The 19909-nt window shown below is 36.0% G+C and overlaps 1 protein-coding gene across 1 annotated transcript in view; it reads left to right on the top strand.

Annotated features, from left to right (window-relative positions):
- LOC107591805 (phosphatidylinositol 3,4,5-trisphosphate-dependent Rac exchanger 1 protein-like) overlaps nt 1–16268 on the top strand; it is an 86628-nt gene extending 70360 nt beyond the window's left edge. Inside the window, exons 25-40 of the mRNA XM_016281063.1 lie at nt 660–915; nt 2992–3198; nt 4926–5014; nt 5106–5188; nt 5653–5743; nt 6091–6219; nt 6819–6860; nt 8571–8788; nt 9047–9149; nt 12934–13077; nt 13572–13686; nt 13910–13970; nt 14589–14764; nt 15077–15179; nt 15788–15855; nt 15987–16268. Coding sequence (XP_016136549.1) covers nt 660–915; nt 2992–3198; nt 4926–5014; nt 5106–5188; nt 5653–5743; nt 6091–6219; nt 6819–6860; nt 8571–8788; nt 9047–9149; nt 12934–13077; nt 13572–13686; nt 13910–13970; nt 14589–14764; nt 15077–15179; nt 15788–15855; nt 15987–16029 — 1928 coding nt within the window. The 3' untranslated portion in view covers nt 16030–16268. The remainder of the gene's footprint in view (nt 1–659; nt 916–2991; nt 3199–4925; nt 5015–5105; nt 5189–5652; nt 5744–6090; nt 6220–6818; nt 6861–8570; nt 8789–9046; nt 9150–12933; nt 13078–13571; nt 13687–13909; nt 13971–14588; nt 14765–15076; nt 15180–15787; nt 15856–15986) is intronic.
- Nucleotides 16269–19909: the final 3641 nt, after the last annotated feature.

Below are 19909 nucleotides of genomic sequence, written 5' to 3' on the forward strand. Positions count from 1 at the left end.
ATTTCAAGACTAATGAAATTAGTAACTAACTAACAGTAGTTACTAAAAGTAACTAACTTTTCAAATTCAACAGGGCATCCCCTAGAACTTAAAGAGGCAAAGCATCTGGCTTTCATTTTTGGCTTCACCTGCCTAGATTGCTGCGGTCCAACTTTCTGTCTAGCCGCCACGTGTAGCTGGGAAAAGAACCACAAAATGCTTTGTTTCTTCTGCTCCTCAGCACGAGACCTTTATATTTTTTTTAGTCTCTGCTGCACATCTGCTCTGCAGTTGTCTCATGGTCAGAGATGTTTAAAATTCCTCCGGTACACTTCTCTGTAACCTAAAGCCTCATGGTCCATGGCTTTACCACATGCAAGAGTATGCCTCACTGCTTTTCAGCCATTCAATTCTTCTGTTTTATTGAGTCACACAAACTCCAAACATACAATGCTGTGTCCCCAGACAGCATTTTAAGGCATGCGCCCAGCATTGCGAAGTCTGAGTACCATAATTATGTCTTCTAAGATGCCTTCTTTAGGCCAAGTTGTAAGGCGGCATCAGTTATATTTCCTAGATTGCAAACTCTGTGACAAAAGAAAAAATCCAGGATGCTGTTTGAATCAAGAAAAGTTACTTTTTTTTCTTATTGATTAATGTCACTTATTTTCTTCCTGCAGCCAATGTGAATCCCATGTCCCATGCTGTGCATTGCGTAACCAGCATGGCGGCCCCCTCCTGGAGTTGCTTAAGTTTAGATGAAGAGACGGAGGAGGGTGAAGGGAGCACAGAGGACGGCAGGAAGCATGAAGAAGGAGGTCTCAGCTTCCTCCTCAAACAGGAAGACATGGAGAGCCAGGACAATTACATCTGCCTCTATAACCGCCTGGACATATCAGTGCGAGAGATGAAGCAATACGTGGCCCAGATAGATGTGTAAGTGGTGAAGTAGTTTAACAGAGTTCAAAATAACATTAAAATAGTGAGCTATTGAAAATGAATTAAAATAGTGATAAATTGAAAATTAACAAAAAAAAAAAGAAAATTAATTTCTATAGTGAATATACTTTTTAATCTAAAATAAATTCTAAGATATTTAATAATCTACAACATTGTTCTTTTTAGATTGTGAAATGTAACTGCACATTTGGTAAAAAAAAAAAATTCTCATGTGTAAGTGGTGAAGTAGTTTAACAGAGTTCAAAATAACATTAAAATAGTGAGCTATTGAAAATTAATTAAAATAGTGATAAATTGAAAATTAACTAAAAAAAATGAAAATTAATTTCTATAGTGAATATACTTTTTAATCTCAAATAAATTCTAAGATATTTAATAATCTACAACATTGTTCTTTTTAGATTGTGAAATGTAACTGCACATTTGGTAAAAAAAAAAAGTTTGTGAGATAATATTTATGAAACATGTTGGAGCCTGGGTTCTTAAATAAGTAATACAGGCTGGAGTCCAACCTGCAACATGTCCTGATCCCATTACCTCTTTGTTCTTTATCTGTCAGATAAGTTTATAATAATGACAATATTGATAAAATCACCAATTTTATCTGATTTGAGAGCTTTATATTGACTCATAATAACATTTTGTTTTCTGGGAAATTACATGATTTAAAGATGATTTAAAATCCCTGTCTTCCTTCAGCACGTGTGAAGCAGAGCGAGTGAGCGAGACGGGGCTTCTGGGCTCCTGTCTGCTCCTCCTGTCAAACAGATGTTGCTAAAACAGACACGTAGGGAGCCGATAAACATCCCTCACAAAGAACCTGTTGTGCCACAGCAACCCAGACGCCCTCTTTAACCGCTTAAGAATATATTCAGTCACTATTGTTATGTCATCATTATATGGAGCAAAGTTTGTTTGGTTGTGATCTAGACCTGACGGAGCAGGGCAGACCTGAGGCTGACCACAGCCGGGTGGATTTTATGCTTCTGTCAGGGTAAACGAATGCCTGCTTTTACACCCTCTATCATTATGTGGCATTCCGCTTTAAAATCCTGCTACTCTGTGATAGGGTGAGCTCATGAACAGCTGCAGCCATCATGAATTATAGATAGAAACGTAGCCTCCTCTTTGAGTTCTTCGTGTTCAAAACTTAAGGATGTTTTTTTATGACAGTCTAAAAATATTTATGGCTTAGACAGAAAAAAATGTAAGACTGAAACCATAACAAACGACTGCAGTGGAGATATTTCAACAGCCTCTCAGGAGGAACGAATGTTTGTTATTCAGTGGCTAGCATGTGCTGATGTAGAATTTAATTGTCAGTGAAATGAAGTCATTTCCCTGTCTCATTCCCAGTGCCTTTCTGTCAGTCTACACTTCCCTGTCCCATAAAAAAACAAAGCTCATTAGTGAAATAAAAGGGTGTTTCTTCAACTAGAGACAGTTTTGTCCTTAGTGTCTTAAAATACCCTTAAAATAAGCTCTCTTAAAACACATTTCACACTCTCACTAGTTTTGTCTCACTAATTTGTCCATTCAGAAAATAGAGTAAATAGAGTAAAAACAAAAATATAGATAAATATTATTGCAAAATAAAATAACTGTTTTTTAAAAAGTAATTTATTCCTGTGGTGTCAAAGCTGAATTTTTGAATAGAAAGTTCAGTAGAAGTCTTTTGTAACAATGTAAAGGTCTTTACTCTTTCTTTTGATCAATTTAATCTGTCCTTGCTGAATAAAAGTATACATTTCTTTGAAAAAATCTTACTGGTCCCAAACTTTTGAAATTTAGTGTATATAATATTACATATAATTTAGACATTGCTCAAATTTATGATCAATTTTAATTACGATAAAATGAAATCATCTGATAATGATCCCTTATTTTCATAATTTTTATCTGTTGATCTGCTCCAGCTGCAGGTAACATTAATCATAAGTGGGCAAATCAACTCATAACTTGCACAGGTTCGGTGTCAAAACACTCTTATAATTCATTAGAACAGTTCATGTCGATCTGTTTCCAAACCTCTCTAAATATGTTTCATCTTAGACTTCTGTCATCGATAACTGGACCGACCCAGCCGCAGGGCTCAGAGCCACCCTCGTTTGAGAGTGCCCCCTCAACCTCCCCCATACAGGAGGAGACGGACCAAGACAAGACGGAGCATGGCGGGAACAAGAGAGTGTGCTTCAAAGTCAACGAAGATGATCAGGAGGACTCTGGACACGACACCATGAGCTACAGAGACTCCTACAGGTGAGGAAAAGTTTGTGAGATAATATTTATGAAACATGTTGGAGCCTGGGTTCTTAAATAAGTAATACAGGCTCGAGTCCAACCTGCAACATGTCCTGATCCCATTACCTCTTTGTTCTTTATCTGTCAGATAAGTTTATAATAATGACAATATTGATAAAATCACCAATTTTATCTGATTTGAGAGCTTTATATTGACTCATAATAACATTTTGTTTTCTGGGAAATTACATGATTTAAAGATAATTTAAAATCCCTGTCTTCCTTCAGCACATGTGAAGCAGAGCGAGTGAGCGAGACGGGGCTTCTGGGCTCCTGTCTACTCCTCCTGTCAAACAGATGTTGCTAAAACAGACACGTAGGGAGCCGATAAACATCCCTCACAAAGAACCTGTTGTGCCACAGCAACCCAGACGCCCTCTTTAACCGCTTAAGAATATATTCAGTCACTGTTGTTATGTCATCATTATATGGAGCAAAGTTTGTTTGGTTGTGATCTAGACCTGACGGAGCAGGGCAGACCTGAGGCTGACCACAGCCGGGTGGATTTTATGCTTCTGTCAGGGTAAACGAATGCCTGCTTTTACACCCTCTATCATTATGTGGCATTCCGCTTTAAAATCCTGCCACTCTGTGATAGGGTGAGCTCATGAACAGCTGCAGCCATCATGAATTATAGATAGAAACGTTTTTTCCTCTATTTAGGCTCTTACTGTAAGTAACTGGATTTGTTTGTGGGATGTAGGTTAGGCCGCCTGTTCTTGTTGTTGTGAGAAGAGGGCTGGCTTTTAGGGAACATGAACTTTCAAGGGTTCAGGAGGTTGAATGGTAAAATATAAGGGAATGCTCCTTTTTTCCCTCTCTCAATTTCTGGGAGTGTTGCAACCTGCTGGTCATAAGCTCGATCTGCTTCCATTCTTGGCTTGTGGCGGCACTATATTTGGCCTCCCCTCTCATTGCGGGGTGGGGAAAGGGAACAACTTCTACTCTTTCTATTACTAGTGCGTAGTCTGGGCAAGTCTGTTTTCCCTCTCAAGCTTTTCTGGAACACAAGAAGACATTTCGAAAGTTTCATTCTGTCTCAGAATAAACATTTCAAGGCTGCGAAGAAGGCGTCCACCTAAACTTGTGGATCTTATTAGATAGACGTTTAATTGTTGATGAAGTTTGTTGATGTTTAAATCGTTGTGAAATGACTTCAGCACTTATAATCAGTGTAGAATTGTCTTAAAGGGATAGTTTAACAAAAATGTTAATTTCTATGATCATTTACTCACCTTAATGTCATTCCAAACCGTTATGACTTCCTTTCTTCTGTAGAAACCTGTTAGTTAACCTAATTTAACCTGAGCAGCCTAAGCTAAGCATTATTAGCTAATCAAAATCTATAATTCTGAGCCCAAACAAATTGATTAATATGTGTTCAACCACTGCCCTGCCACTGTATTGCAGATAAAATGAACAGGAGTGAAACAGCCATACAGAGATCCTGGAAAGTTGTTTTCCTTGAGATATTTGTAATTTTTCTTCAGAATAATTACTGAACTTCGCATCAGTTTGATTGACTATAATGCTTTGAGAACAGTTCAAACATTTTTTTTGTAAATGATGAAAAATCTTCTTTTTTTAAATTTTTTTTTTCATTTTTATATTGGTTAAATTGGAATTGGTCTCTGCAGGCATCCTTTTCATCACATGAAGACATATGTATTTGTGTGTTTTCACAGTGAATGTAACAGTAACCGGGACTCAGTGCTGTCATACACCAGCGTCCGGAGCAACAGTTCTTACCTGGGCAGTGATGAGATGGGCTCAGGTAACTGTCTGTCATCTGTCAGATGCGGTTACAATGTTGAAATTCAGGACAACTACTAAAAAGAAATTGCTACTTTTATTTTGTTTTCCAGGAGATGAGTTGCCATGTGATATGCAGATCCCTTTAGACAAGCAGGATAAACTTCATGGATGTCTGGAACACCTTTTCAATCAGGTATAATGATTTCCCCTCTCATAAATCAAACTTTTAGTCTCTTTTGCCAATTTAAACGTGATATTCCCTTTGTAACTGTTGCCCTTTGTCTGACACCACTCACCTCCTTATTTTGCCTTCTATTTTTGTTCTTCATCAATACATCCCCTCTTAGTTTCCCTCTCTTCTTCATTTCTAACTCCCACAGTATCGTTTATCACATTACCATCATGTCTAGTGAGCACTCTTTGACCTCTGCACCTGTGCTCTTTGACCTCAAAATCTATCGTCTTCTGGAAGTCACCGGATTTTGACCCCTCTCAATTTCCCAGATATCAATAATGAGCTCTTTTATCCAGTGCAGACAGGTTACATGTGGACAGACTGAAAGCAGCAGGCCTGACGTTAGCAAGGGTGTTAGCCGGTCTTCAGTTAGCGCAGGATGTGTGTTGTGGCAGACTTAACTGTGTCTTTTTCATTCTCAGGTTGACTCTATCAACAGTCTCCTTAAGGGCCCTATCATGAGCAAAGCTTGCGAGGAAACCAAGCATTTCCACACTGACCACAGTCAGCCAGGTACCGCCCGGTCGGGGTGTGCGTGTGTGCTATTTTTACATACTATGTTTGGAAACTCATTTGAGGGATGTGTGTATTTGGGTTCTCCGTTAGTGTGTGGGGGACTTTTATAGGTGGGTAGGGGTGTGTGAATGTTTCTGTTTGCATCTGTCCGTTATTACCTCTGCATGCAAGGGTACCACAGTAGTTTCTCCTATGTGTTTTATGTATTTTAGGGGAATGTTTATAATTAGCCTCTGTTTAAAAATAGAGGTGTATATATATATATATACCATATATATATATATATATATATATATATATATACCATATATAACATTTTTACCCCCACTTTTGTTGTTTAACAGAGTTTCGGCACACAGATGACTGGACTGCACGTTGGCGGTATGTCTTGCACAAGAACATCCAGGAGGACCCTTGGAACCTGCCCATTTCAATCAAATCTTTAATTAACAGCCTTCATCGCTTCGTAGAGGGTAGGTTCAAGCCTGAACGACACTTAGTCAATATCAGAATAGCTCTAATTAGTTTTTCAGCACTTTTTTTTTAGTACTGGTGTTATTGTGCACAAATCATCAGCGTACATTATTTTAATGCCGATTCATGTAATAAAATTTGCTGTAATAATGGCAAATAACTGATTTGAAAAAATGCTACCATTGGAGTATGTCAAGATACCATTGGTGTTTTAGGATTCCTTCAAAATCAATTTAAAACTTGTATTCAAGTTAAACTTGAGAGGCACTCTTTAAGAAAACCATCTAGCATGTTAACAGAAAAATGATGGAAAAGCAGTTGCCCCATTATTATTGGTAAAAACCAATACTAGCTAATCCAAATCCTTACACTATTTTGTGAATGATTACAAATTAAAAATGACACCATTTATATTGAGATTCACTTTTTTAGAGCGCCTTGTCATGTGCCATACACTGCAATAGACAGGCATCATGTGTCTGTCATAGAAACTGTTTCATGTTCATGTTAAATTTTCCCAAGACTTGCAATGCAGCTATATTGTCCTGTATTGTTATGCATTGGGTTGTATTCATGTCTATTTGTAACTGTGTTGCAGATGGAAGGAGTCAACTCTTGTTGGCATTGCTTAAATGCACTGGTAAGATACTCCTAGATTTGAACCTTTCCCTTGTTGAACTTGACCATTGTAGATAATTTCAAATATCTATTGAAAGTCAACTCAGAATGTTTACATGGTCATGCACTTGCGTCATCATCTGTGTGAGACTTCAGAAACGCAACTGCAGTGTGTGTGATTTATCAACCCTACTGTTCTGGATTGTGCTGTATTTACAGACACCTCTATGTGCTGTGATATGGGAGTGTTTTATTGGAATTCTGTAGCAGGGAGTGTGTACAGTTTGTGCATGCAGTCAAGTTGCAGTGGGGTGTGTCTGTTTGTGAGCTTCCGAGCGAGCGGTAGACACAGATAAATTGAGAGAACGGAGAGAGTGGGTTTGTCCCGTGGGGTCTGTGGTGGGAGACATATGGAAGCTTTTGAGCGTTTGCTTTGGAACCTGATCTAGAGCCCTTATCCCTACTGCTCCACACAGACAGCAGCTCCAATCCCTGTTCCCACCCAGTGCTGCTGTGAAACCCACCATCTGCTTAAAGTATTACACACTCTTAGCACGGCTTACAACTGTTTTAGGATTTTCAGGATTCCCCTCAGACCGCTCTTTGGGGGAGATATATATATATGCTGATCTGTGAACCGTAATTTAATCCGTATTAGCGACATCTGCCAATTAAACATTACAGGAATTATCTATAAAATGGCAGTTAAAACAGTAAAAATAAGCACAGTTAGTAATGGCTTCTGACCCATACATACATTTTAAAGGTCTTTGAACAATCATCATCATCATTTGGAGTGTTTTCTCAACAAATATGGATGTGTGCAGTTAATAATGACTTATAACTATTAATTTTATGAGATCAGTTTGATAAATAAAATAAAATATATTAATAGAGAACACAGGGCGTTATAAACCTGTACAGTACATACTACTGTTCAAAAGCTTGGGGTCAATACGATTTTTTTAAAGCAATTAATACATTTATTGTAAAATTGAAATAGATTAAAAGGGACCAGAAGTGACAGTAAAGAAATTCATAATGTTAGAAAGATTTATATTAAAAACAAATGTTGTACAATCTTTCCAATTATCAAAGAATACTGAAATAAATGTATCATGATTTCCACAAAAATATTAAGCAGCACAACTGTTTTCAACATTAATAATAAAACAAAATGTTACTTGAGCAGCAAATCAGCATATTAGAATGATTTCTGATCATGTGACACTGAAGCCTGGAGTAATGGCTGCTGAAAATTCAGTTGCCATCACAGGAATAAATTACATTTTAAATTACATTAATAATTGTAATAATGTTTCACAATATTGCTGTTTGTACTGTATTTTTGATCAATTAAATTTTTATAAATTCAGCCTTGATGAGCACAAGAGGCTTGTTTCAAAAACATTAAAACATCTTGCCAACCCCAAACATTTAAGCAGTAGTGTATCTCTTCACCAGATGTACTGAATATGAATATACAATAATGTTTATAATATAATATAATGTTTTATATTATAATTTACATTATAGTTTAAACAAATGATTGAGTCAAAGACAAATATTTTTATTTGTATGTATGTTTTATTGACTCTTAAAAATGTGATACAAACAACAAGTGAAAAATGATCAAATATTTTCCATGCATAATGAATAAATGTGAGTGTACACACATCTATACATCTATTTATACAAATATCATGAATTATTTTCTACTCTTCTGTCACAGACACAGAACTCCAGTTGCGGCGGGATGTCATATTCTGCCAGTCTTTGGTGGGGGCGCTGTGTGCATTAGCGGAGCAGCTTGTGAATGCGCTGAACCTGCGTTTCAACAATAACGGAGAGTATGAGGAGGACAGTAAAGAGGTCAGCTGTAAATGGCTGGAGCAGATCGCCACCATCGGAGTGCTCTTTAACTTCCAGTCAGCACTCTCTCCACATGTGGTGAGACATTACCAGAAGTTACATCTTCTCATAGCTGATTCAGTGACAGTCATCCAACAATGTCTCAGTGCTTTCTACTAATATACACAAGCATGATAATAATGTTTTAGAACTGAATCTTGAGACTAAATAAGGACTAAATACAGAACCAATCCTGGATTTTCCTGAATGTGTGCAGTATTGTTTCATTCATATACTCTCCTGCGTCAACATGAAGATCTGGATTATTTTGGTCTCACAAACTGTTTCCTTTAACAGAGAGAAGAGCGAATCATGCTTGAAGATACAAAAGCAGCACTGCAGGATCTGGAGAAAGTCACTGTGCTGTTCCGCCCACTGGAGAACGAGTGCCTCGTCCCTAGTATGACACCACACCACATATATTAACCCATCGAGTAATACATTGTCAATCACAGTGCCAACAGAAAAATAAATCTATATATATATATATATATATATATATATATATATATATATACACACACACACATTTTTTTATTGTTTTTAACTCTCTCTTATCCAACCTTATTATGCAAATACGAAGAAAGCCATCTGTAGGTTGATTTACCCAATAAGAGTAAACACTGTGATGCTATAAAAACATTGCTCATCCTGACCATTCAGACGCTGCAACATTGGATCAAGCAGTGGCAGGCTATCTTTTCACTAAGCCAATGGCAGACAAAAGGGGTGTATGTTGCCGAGTTTAAATCATTTTAAATAACCCTTTAAAACATTTTAAATAACATAATTCACACCATAATAATTGTAATAATTAGTTTATTATTTTAATATTTTATTTATTTTTTCATTAATTTATTTTATTATTTTATATTTCATGTAATGATGGTATTACATGCTTTTTTCTCACTGGGTACAAACCAGTGTTATTTTAGTTATTCATATTTTGTAATTATCTTTTATTTTTTATTTTCAGTTTTCATTTTAGTTTAAGTTTTAGTAATTTTTTATAATGTGCTTTTGTCATTTTTATTAGTTTATTGTTTAGGTTTAATTTAGTTTTAATTTAACTTGTAGTTCAATTTAGTTTTTATTTCCAGTCAGTAATTTTCAGTTAGTTGCCATTTCAACAAATATTTTCAACATTTTAGTTTAGTTTAGGTTTTCATCTAATATTTGTATTTTATTTCAGCTTTATTTAAATTAACAAAAATGTTTTAATAGTTTTATTTTTAGTTAATAACCCTAGTAACCGGAAATGTGACTGACTACTGTAAATACAGTTAAAAGTGTAAGCCAGCTTTTGTTGTTTAGCATTTAAGATTATTAACAAGTTAAAAATGGCATAAATATTTATGACGCATGTATGCTGAGTAAATTAATGGTTTAAAATACATTCTGTAAACCACTGAAACACCAGCAACAATGACCACAAATTCCTTCCCTTTATAAATCGTTACATCCAGGGTCCCTCCCTTCCTCTAATAAAGCTGTGTGATTCCACTAAAAAGTGAAAGCCAAAACTCTCATCCTTATATAGCAGCACCCCCTCCCTCCCCCTCCTCACAAACATACACACACCCTCCAGATGTCCTCTTCAGGAATGTCAGCGCAGTCAGTCGTGATAGGAGAACAGCTTTATCTGGTGTCTTCTGTTTTGGTTTGACTATATCTGAGGGAGGAAGTTCTGCTCTGTGGTTTGTTCCTGCTGCAAAGGTGTTTTATTTACAAGGTCATCTCTGTGTTGTACAAATGTGAACAGCTTGTCTTTTTTCCCTGTTTCACACATCTGTGAGGTTTCTGCCTTTTAGGGCTGGGTGATATGACATATCGACGATGTTTCGTAAGTATCGCGATGTCAACAGTCAGGTAGCAGACGATTATCGACATTATCGGAAAAAAATGACAAATGATAAACCTAGTAAGTTGCAAAAAATATTTTTCCCCATAGTCACCATACAGGTCTTTTTGGATGCAAGAATTAAATAATTTAGTAGGAGGGTTGGGAATCGAAAAGCTATTCCAATTTCGGAAATCAGATCAGATGCGTAAGGTCAGGAATCAAATTACTTGTTATAAAATTACATTTCGATTCTGCTTCTCGATTTCTGTACACGCATTTATTGTGATTTCAAAAGATTCAACTGCAAGAAGACGAAATAGAACTCACTTCTGCACTCGTGCGCTGTTTTCTGTGCTGCGCACTCACACACACACAAAGCACATGCACAAAATAGTTATTTAAACAGACTGTATAATGATCAAAAACCACAAACATGACAGGTATAATTAAAATAAACAAATTCCTTCAGCGCACATTTCAGTGCAATATTTTTACAGATTTTTAAACCGTGTATACAATATAAATATGTTTAATTAAGCTGAGATATAGCACTAAATTCTTAATTCATTTGCAGCAAAACTATAAAGTTTTTTGTTGCAAACGGATGAAGATATTATAGGCTTCTCAGCTCGCCCCTCAACATGTACGCGTTTGGAGTTTTCGGCAGCCCAACACTGAATATAATATTTTGGGCATTGTATTATGATTAATAAAATAAAAATTATAAAAATGACAATACAAAAATTTTAATTAAATTACCCTGCTTCTTAATAAATAAAGCAGTTCTTTTTATTTAGTTAAAAACGGGCCAAAAGAGACCTCAGAACTAGTAGGCTACCAGAAAGGGGGAAAAAAAACCTTAACGTTTTTGCTCAGAATTCGTTTTTAATCCCTGCATGATTTTAGTCATACATGATAAATATCAAATATGTTATAGCTTGACTACAAGTTTAAAAACAACGCTGCAATTGTTCAAATTAAGGAAATTAAACGTATTAAACGTACCATCATGAAATGTGTCTACACAGGCGATAATGCCAAAAAGAAAGAGAAACATCGGAAACAAGGAAACATCCTCAACAGTTCTCCTCACAAAACAAATTCATTTCAGACAGAGTGGAAATGATTAGCAACACCAAAATAACAGCAAAGCTAATGTTTTCTGTTAGTTTAAGCACAAAATAAGAAAGTAAAACCAAACGTTGTGGCAATAATTAAGACCAAACTGAATATTGGTGAGTGTTTATGGTGCATGTTGCAATGTTGTCTCGGTGGGGGCGGGGCGTGGTGGAGGTTGGGTTTAGGTAGACGATATTATAATATTATAATAACGGATGAAGATATTATAGGCTTCTCAGCTCGCCCCTCAACATGTACGCGTTTGGAGTTTTCGGCAGCCCAACACTGAATATAATATTTTGGGCATTGTATTATGATTAATAAAATAAAAATTATAAAAATGACAATACAAAAATTTTAATTAAATTACCCTGCTTCTTAATAAATAAAGCAGTTCTTTTTATTTAGTTAAAAACGGGCCAAAAGAGACCTCAGAACTAGTAGGCTACCAGAAAGGGGGAAAAAAAACCTTAACGTTTTTGCTCAGAATTCGTTTTTAATCCCTGCATGATTTTAGTCATACATGATAAATATCAAATATGTTATAGCTTGACTACAAGTTTAAAAACAACGCTGCAATTGTTCAAATTAAGGAAATTAAACGTATTAAACGTACCATCATGAAATGTGTCTACACAGGCGATAATGCCAAAAAGAAAGAGAAACATCGGAAACAAGGAAACATCCTCAACAGTTCTCCTGACAAAACAAATTAATTTCAGACAGAGTGGAAGTGATTAGCAACACCAAAATAACAGCAAAGCTAATGTTTTCTGTTAGTTTAAGCACAAAATAAGAAAGTAAAACCAAACGTTGTGGCAATAATTAAGACCAAACTGAATATTGGTGAGTGTTTATGGTGCATGTTGCAATGTTGTCTCGGTGGGGGCGGGGCGTGGTGGAGGTTGGGTTTAGGTAGACGATATTATAATATTATAATAACGGATATCGTAATATTTTTTAAAGGCGATTATCGATAAGATATTTTTGACATATCGCCCAACCCTACAGTGCCTTTACTCATCTCATCAGGCTATTTTCAACCTAATTAACCTGACAAGGTTCCCAGTGTGACCTCAAACATAAAGGATATTGTATACAGTGTGTACGGGTGCAGACTTTTCTTAAATGAACTTGTGTGAAGGAAAAAGATTGAAATTGCATAGAATTTTAAATAGTCTCTCACTGTGACTCATGCATCCTTTAATGCACTTTTTTTCAGACACATCTGTGCATTACCAGGTGGAAGGCAGTCGGCAGACCATCAGGGTGACAATGTTCTTGGACAGCTGTCATTTCAGTGAGCTGCCAACAAGACTGCAGAACGGAGGCTCTTTGAAGCTTCAATCAGTCCTCTTCACTAGAGGTGGGACCAGGCAAACGGAACAAGATAAATGACTATTTCCATTCTAAATGTGTTTCATTTGTAATTTACGGTTCTAAAACTTTGTGAGCTGCCTACAGAGGTTATATTTTAAGGCACTATAGGCTGTTCAAAAAGGTTGCCTTCTTAATTATACTGCCTCTTAAGATGCCAGGGATGCTTCTTTTGAGGATATCCCATAATGCAATGTGATGAGAATGAATCAAGGCAAGAGAGAAGTGTCCTTTATTTATTTGACATTTTATTGTGTTTTTGTTATTTTTCTTAGTTTATAGATGGATAGATAGATAGATAGATAGATAGATAGATAGATAGATAGATAGATAGATAGATAGATAGATAGATAGATAGATAGATAGAGCTAATTAAAGCCACTCGGTTTCATTGAGTTTTGGTCTCCATCTAGTGGTATGTGGAGAGCACTACAGCACTGGGCAAAGCATGACATTCATCTGTATTTTCTTAATCTTTATCAGGACTGGAGAAGCCAGAGGGTGTGTTGTCTCAGGATTTTGTTGCCATGGAAGAGTTTCAGCAGCATACAAATGCTCTGGCACTGGAGAAGGTCAAAGGTTATTACCGCAAGCTCAGGTACAGATACCCTTTAGGGGCATGTGGATATCATACAGAGTGACCTTTGCTTAAAGTTTTGATTGATTTTAATTTTGCTGCTAAACTAATTTAAATTAAACAGTTTTAAAAGATAACTTTAAAAATGTAAGTTAGACATTTCATTAAGTAAATAATTTATGTAATAAAGGTTTGAATGGCAAAAAAATTCTCATTTTTTAATATAATATCTTTCATTTTTCAGGGCTTTTTATTTAGAGAAATCAAATTCAGACTCAAATTCCACTGCAATGAAAATAGACCAGGTAATATCCCTATATACAACCTTTCAACTGTTTGGTCAGTAAGTTTTTTTTATTTTATTTTTTTTTATTCAGCAAGGATGTATTAAATTGATCAATAGTGAAAGTAAAGACATTTACAATGTTAAAAAATTATATTTTAAATCAATTCTATTCTTTTGAACTTTTTATTCATTAGAGAATCCTTAAAAGTATTTTCCACAAAAAATGTCAACGTTGATATTGTTCAACAATAATAATACAAATAAATATAACAAATCAGAATGATTTCTGAAGGATCATGTGACACTTAAGCCTGGAGTAATGGCTGTTGAAAATTCAGCTTTGCCATCATAGAAATAAATGTCATTTTTAAATATATTAAAATAGAATATTTCACAATATTATGGTTTTAAATGTATTTTTAACAAAGAAATGCATCATTTGTGATCATAAGAGACTTCTTTTGAAAACAAAATGAATACATTTCCTTATAAGCTCTAACAAACTCCAAACGTGTGTGTGTTTCGGCACTGGGACTCCTGAACAGGCCACAATCAAAATGTAAAGAAATCAATACATAGAAATGTTTTTATTAAAGTTTAAAACCAAATAGTTTCATTTAATCATTGTAATCTCCAGCTCCTTCGGCCGCTTAACACCTTGGATGACCTCTGTCGGCTCATGCAGACGTATATGAATGTTAAACCCAGCTCTGCGGGTCAGCCCTCTGGAGTCAGTGTTCTTGTGGTGTCCTCCGAACTCTGCAACCGGCTGGGAGCCTGTCACATCACCATGTGTGCCACTGGGATGCAGAGGTATCTGCAATTAAATGTTGTTTTCATATTGCTCTAGATCCAGTAGTCAATTGTGAATCCACAGATGGGAATAAAGCTTTATTGAGTGACAGCTCAAAACACACGCTTCTTATCTTTAAGCCTCTTACTACTGAAGTGGAGCCACAGTCAAGTTTCTACTGTAAACTATATTTTATTTTGACTTTCATTTATTTCTTGCTCAAATGTGCATCTAATGGTATCTTATTTATATCCTAGGTTACTGCTACATGGAGGTAAATCTATAACAGATTGTCTAAACTGCCTCTTGACTAGGGTTTTTGTTCTGTGTAGGTGTACTCTGACTGTGTCATTGGAGCAGGCCATTACTCTAGCCAGAAACCACGGCCTCATGCCCCGTTGCCTAATGCAGACCATGGACATCATGCGTAAGCAGGTACAGCATATGACACCTATTTCAAACCGCTCACCTTATGTCATTAAAACTTACAAAATCAATCCTGTGGTTGGTAGAAAATACCTCCTGCCAAATTGGCCACTGCAGACTAGCTGAAGTGAGGCCAGATTTAGTTTTAGTGCTTTTTTTTTTAATCGATGATTATTGTATATTTTTGTTTTATTTACTTTTTCTTTTCTATTTAAATTATATTTCACTTAATCTATATTAATGGAAAGAGACTGAGAAAGATAAATACAATTTAAATAGAAAAGAAACTATACAGTATACAAGTGCATCTCAATAAATTAGAATGTCGTGGAAAAGTTCATTTATTTCAGTAATAAAACTCAAATTGTGAAACTCGTGTATTAAATAAATTAAATGCACACAGACTGAAGTACTAAATATGTGTGGGCACGTAGGCTAAAGGATAAAAGAGTTGTTGGTAATTTGAGCAATAAACTAGTGTTAAATCCTCAGAAACAGACAAAGTCGAAACTAAATGTTCTGATGAAACTCTTTAACATGTTTTGGAATATTAATACTGATGTTTGAGCTATTCTGACAGTATTTCAACAGGCAATAATGACTGTCTATATTCATAGGGCACCAGAGTGGAGATTTCTGCCAAAAATCTCAGAGTGATGGACCAGATGCCACCTTGTGCTCCCAGGTATCACTGACTCTTGCTATTTAAAGATCTCACTGACAATAAAAATTGAAAGTTGCTATTCCTGGTGGTTTGGCTTCGGAGTTGAATGAAACATCTACAGTAACCAACCCCTTTTTTAATCCTCATCACAGGCTCTTCAGGTTGTGTTTACCCCCCTCTGATGGAGATCTTTGAATGAGGTCACATCCTTCTCTCAGACTTTCTAGATGCTGGGAAATACCAAGACTGGCTTATCATTTTGAAACCATGCCTCAGCACATCTCAAATCCCAGCCAGCCTCATCCAGAGAGGTCCGGCTGAGGTCAACACGACAAGGATTGAGAACCATCTGGCAACCTTTATCTCCTGCTCTGGCAGCTGAGAAAATTGTTAATGCTAACGATGCTAATCTTGGCTAGCAGTGTCTGCCCACATTGCTTCCACACACACACACACACACACACACAGACACACACGTTGAGTGCAGTGCAGTGTGCTGACTTTGGCCTCTTACTTTGTGTTTTTTTCCTCTCTCTTTCACAAGCATTAAATGCAGAGATTGCACTTTGCATGCTGTACAGACTCAGCTAAGCCTTTATTTCTCAGGCTTAATGAAAGGGGTACAAGGAGATATTTAGAAGTGGTGAATGCTTTGATATGCGAGTGCGTATTTGTGCCTGTATAGGTACTTACTGTATATGCAACGGAATTTTGCTGATGGTAGTCAGTTATTGGCAGCTAATTCAATCAGAAGGTTAAGAATATAATATTCTAGTCTAGTATGTAATATACAACTATATACACTCACCGTTCAAAACAACTAAAGTAACCCAGCACATTTTTCAGTCTTTCATCCTCAACATTCACACCTATATGAAGCCAGACCAAGGTACATCAGCCCATTTGGAATTCGTATAAAACCTCACTTGGAGAACATGAACATCAATTTGGACATTTTAACATCGACACATCTGTGCCCAATACCACCTTGGAATATTAAAAAAACAATTATTATGATGAACTTGGCCCAGTATAAAGAAACAAGTAGTCATCCAGTTGTTTACCAACAGGAATTTCTGGATATAAGGCATAGCTTACCATCTCATGTCCCAGTGTATACAGATGGATCAAAGCCGGACAGTCATGTGTCTGCAGCAGTAGTGATTGATTCAAAACGTTTTGGCAAGTGCATACCTGGACAAAGTTCAGTCTTTACAGCTGAAGCTTTTGCATTGCTTTTAGCCCTGGAGCAAATAGAAAAGGAGCATCATCGTCATTTTTTAATTTGCACAGATTCTAAATCTTGTTTGCAAGCACTTGAGACTTTAAAAATGGATCATCCCATAATAATCAGTATAGTAGAAAAAGTGGATCTTTTAAAGAAACAAGACTTAAATATATTTTTTTGTTGGACACATGGGATTTGCTGGCAATGAACAGGCTGATAAAACAGCAAAAGAAGCACTCCAGAATGCAAAATACCAGCAACTGACTTGAAACCCTTATTGACTCAAATGGAGTGGAATGAATGTATACATAACAAACTGTATGAGGTAAACCCACTATTGAATCAAGGTATAAACTATTATAATTTTGAAAATAGATATGATCAGGTTGTGTATACGAGGTGTCGAATTGGTCATACAAGACTCACTCATTCTTATCTGTTGAAAGGGGAAGAGAAACCCCCAAACATCTTTTGAGTATAAAACATATTTTAATTGAATGTCCAATTTTAAATAATACTAGGCAACGTTTTTATTCAGAAAATATATTAATTGACATTTTTAAAAAGAATTCTCCTGGGACGATTACATTTTTTTTGTCATGCATTAAGCTGAAAGACTCTGTATAATTGTTCTTATTACTTTTGTTCTTGTTATTATTTTTATTATATGTATGTTTTTGTATATTTGTACATATTTATTTATAAAGTGAAGTGACATGTGAAGTGATATGTGGCCAAGTATGGTTACCCATACTTGGAATTAGTGCTCTGCATTTAACCCATCCAAAGTGCACACACAGCAGTGAACACACACCCGGAGCAGTGGGCAGCCATTTATGCTGCGGCGCCCGGGGAGCAGTTGGGGGTTCGGTGCCTTGCTCAAGGGCACCTCAGTCGTGGTACTGAAGGTGGGAGAGATTATGTATATCATTTTCAAACAAAACTGTTATATAATTGTTTTGAAATGATATATATGACTGATTTGTGAAATTGAAATGTTTCCTCTTGCCATGAATATAGCCACTGCTGCTGACATGGCGTTAAATCATAAATAAATAAATAAACTCACCGTTCAAAAATTTGGGGTCAGTAAGATTTAAAATATTTATATGAATAATAAATCGATCATAAACATGTGACAGCAAAGACATTTGTGATCTTACAGAAATACTATTTCAAATAAATGCTTTATTATTTCAAATAAGCCTAAATAAGAAAAGTTTTTTTCCCCAAATCAATTGGTTCCAAATGTGCACCAAATCAACATATTAGAATTATTTCTGAAGGATTATGTGACACTAAAGACATACCATTTTTGCTGTATTTTTGATCAAATAAATGCAGCCTTTGTGAGCACAAGAGACTTCTTTCAAAAACATAAAAAAAAATCTTTCAGGACCCAAATCTTTAAACAGTATTGTAATCATTAAGACATTACTTAATTGTGATTTAATGTCACCTAATAACAAATCATTGTATGTTCTTGGTTCAGTCTGGAGAGTCTGGTTTTGAGAGAATTGTACTAATGGGGTGAATGAGATAAATCAATTACTCTTTTACCTTATTCACTGCTGACTCAAAGAATGTGTCCTTGCTGTGTCTGTTTGACTGGCCCAATATAATCTACTCCGCTTTACAATTTCCAGATTAGACTGTGGCCATTGCCAACATCAAGAGCAATAACCAGTCTGACAAAGACAAAAGGTCTTAATGATTATTTGTTTTCATGTTTAGGTAACTGGTTTATATTTCTTACATCTGATGTTCAGAGGTTCATCAGTTTCACAAATAGTGAGTGTCATAATGCTGTATTGTTGCTGAGGTAATTGCAGTCTTACCAAGCTTGTGCTTGATGCCTCTGTGGTCAGTTTGTCTGTTTGTGAAAATCGTATTCGATTTTTCTAGTTCGCACTTTCAAAGCAAAATGTTCTGGCAGCATTTAGAAAAGGCAGGTCATTCAGATCTTAGAGATGTGCATATGTCAGTAAGTCATCAGCATCAGTGAAGTACAAAACTTGCGTTCAGCTGCTCTTGAAATGCTATGATTTGTCCAGTGTAGTTGTATCAATGTCAGTGTGATTTCAGGGCAAGTTTATAATAAATGGCTTCCTTATCCTCTGAAGCTACTAATTGGCCATAAAGTCCAACCCAGCAGGAAGGTAAGCAATCGTTTCTCATAATGTGATGTGTTTCCTGTAAGCCACGTCAGGAGTCTGATGTTACTGATTCTGTACGACTCAGCATTTTTTTTTTTCGTGCATAATGTGTAAAGATTACATTTCCTGTGAGGATTCTCGTTTGAGATGATTTACTTTCTGTTGACTTTCTAATCCTCTGTTTGCCACCTTTATTAATGCAGCCTTCATTTATTCATCTCTGGCCTCATTCCCTTTAGGACCAGTCTGTTTTACTGATCTCCTTCTGTTAGATTGTTCCAAATGAGCAGATATGTTTCTGTTATGACATATAATATTAATACATGGGGCAAGGAGCAGCCTAGTGGGGAGGATGTGTTTTGTGCCTGACACCTCTACAGACATTCAACAGCAAGAGCAAAGTTTGTCTGTTTGAAATCTATACTGATATATTGAAAATGAATAGCATAGCATTATAGCATATAGGTACGGTTTCTTTATTATAATGTTTTTCTTTGCATAATGAAGAAGTATGGAATCCTGCCTAAATTATTACTCCCTCAGGGCCAAAGACTAAATAATGTCTGCCTCGTAAAGTGAAATTGTCCACCGTAATAGAAAAAGAGAAAAAATCGTTTAGTTAAAATGTTCAAATTGAAACAAGTCACATAAAACGAATGAATGCAAACAGCACAAGAACATGTACACGTGC

The sequence above is a fragment of the Sinocyclocheilus grahami genome, unplaced genomic scaffold (genome assembly GCF_001515645.1).
Source record: "Sinocyclocheilus grahami isolate Dianchi unplaced genomic scaffold, SAMN03320097.WGS_v1.1 scaffold146.1, whole genome shotgun sequence".
NCBI lineage: Eukaryota > Metazoa > Chordata > Actinopteri > Cypriniformes > Cyprinidae > Sinocyclocheilus > Sinocyclocheilus grahami.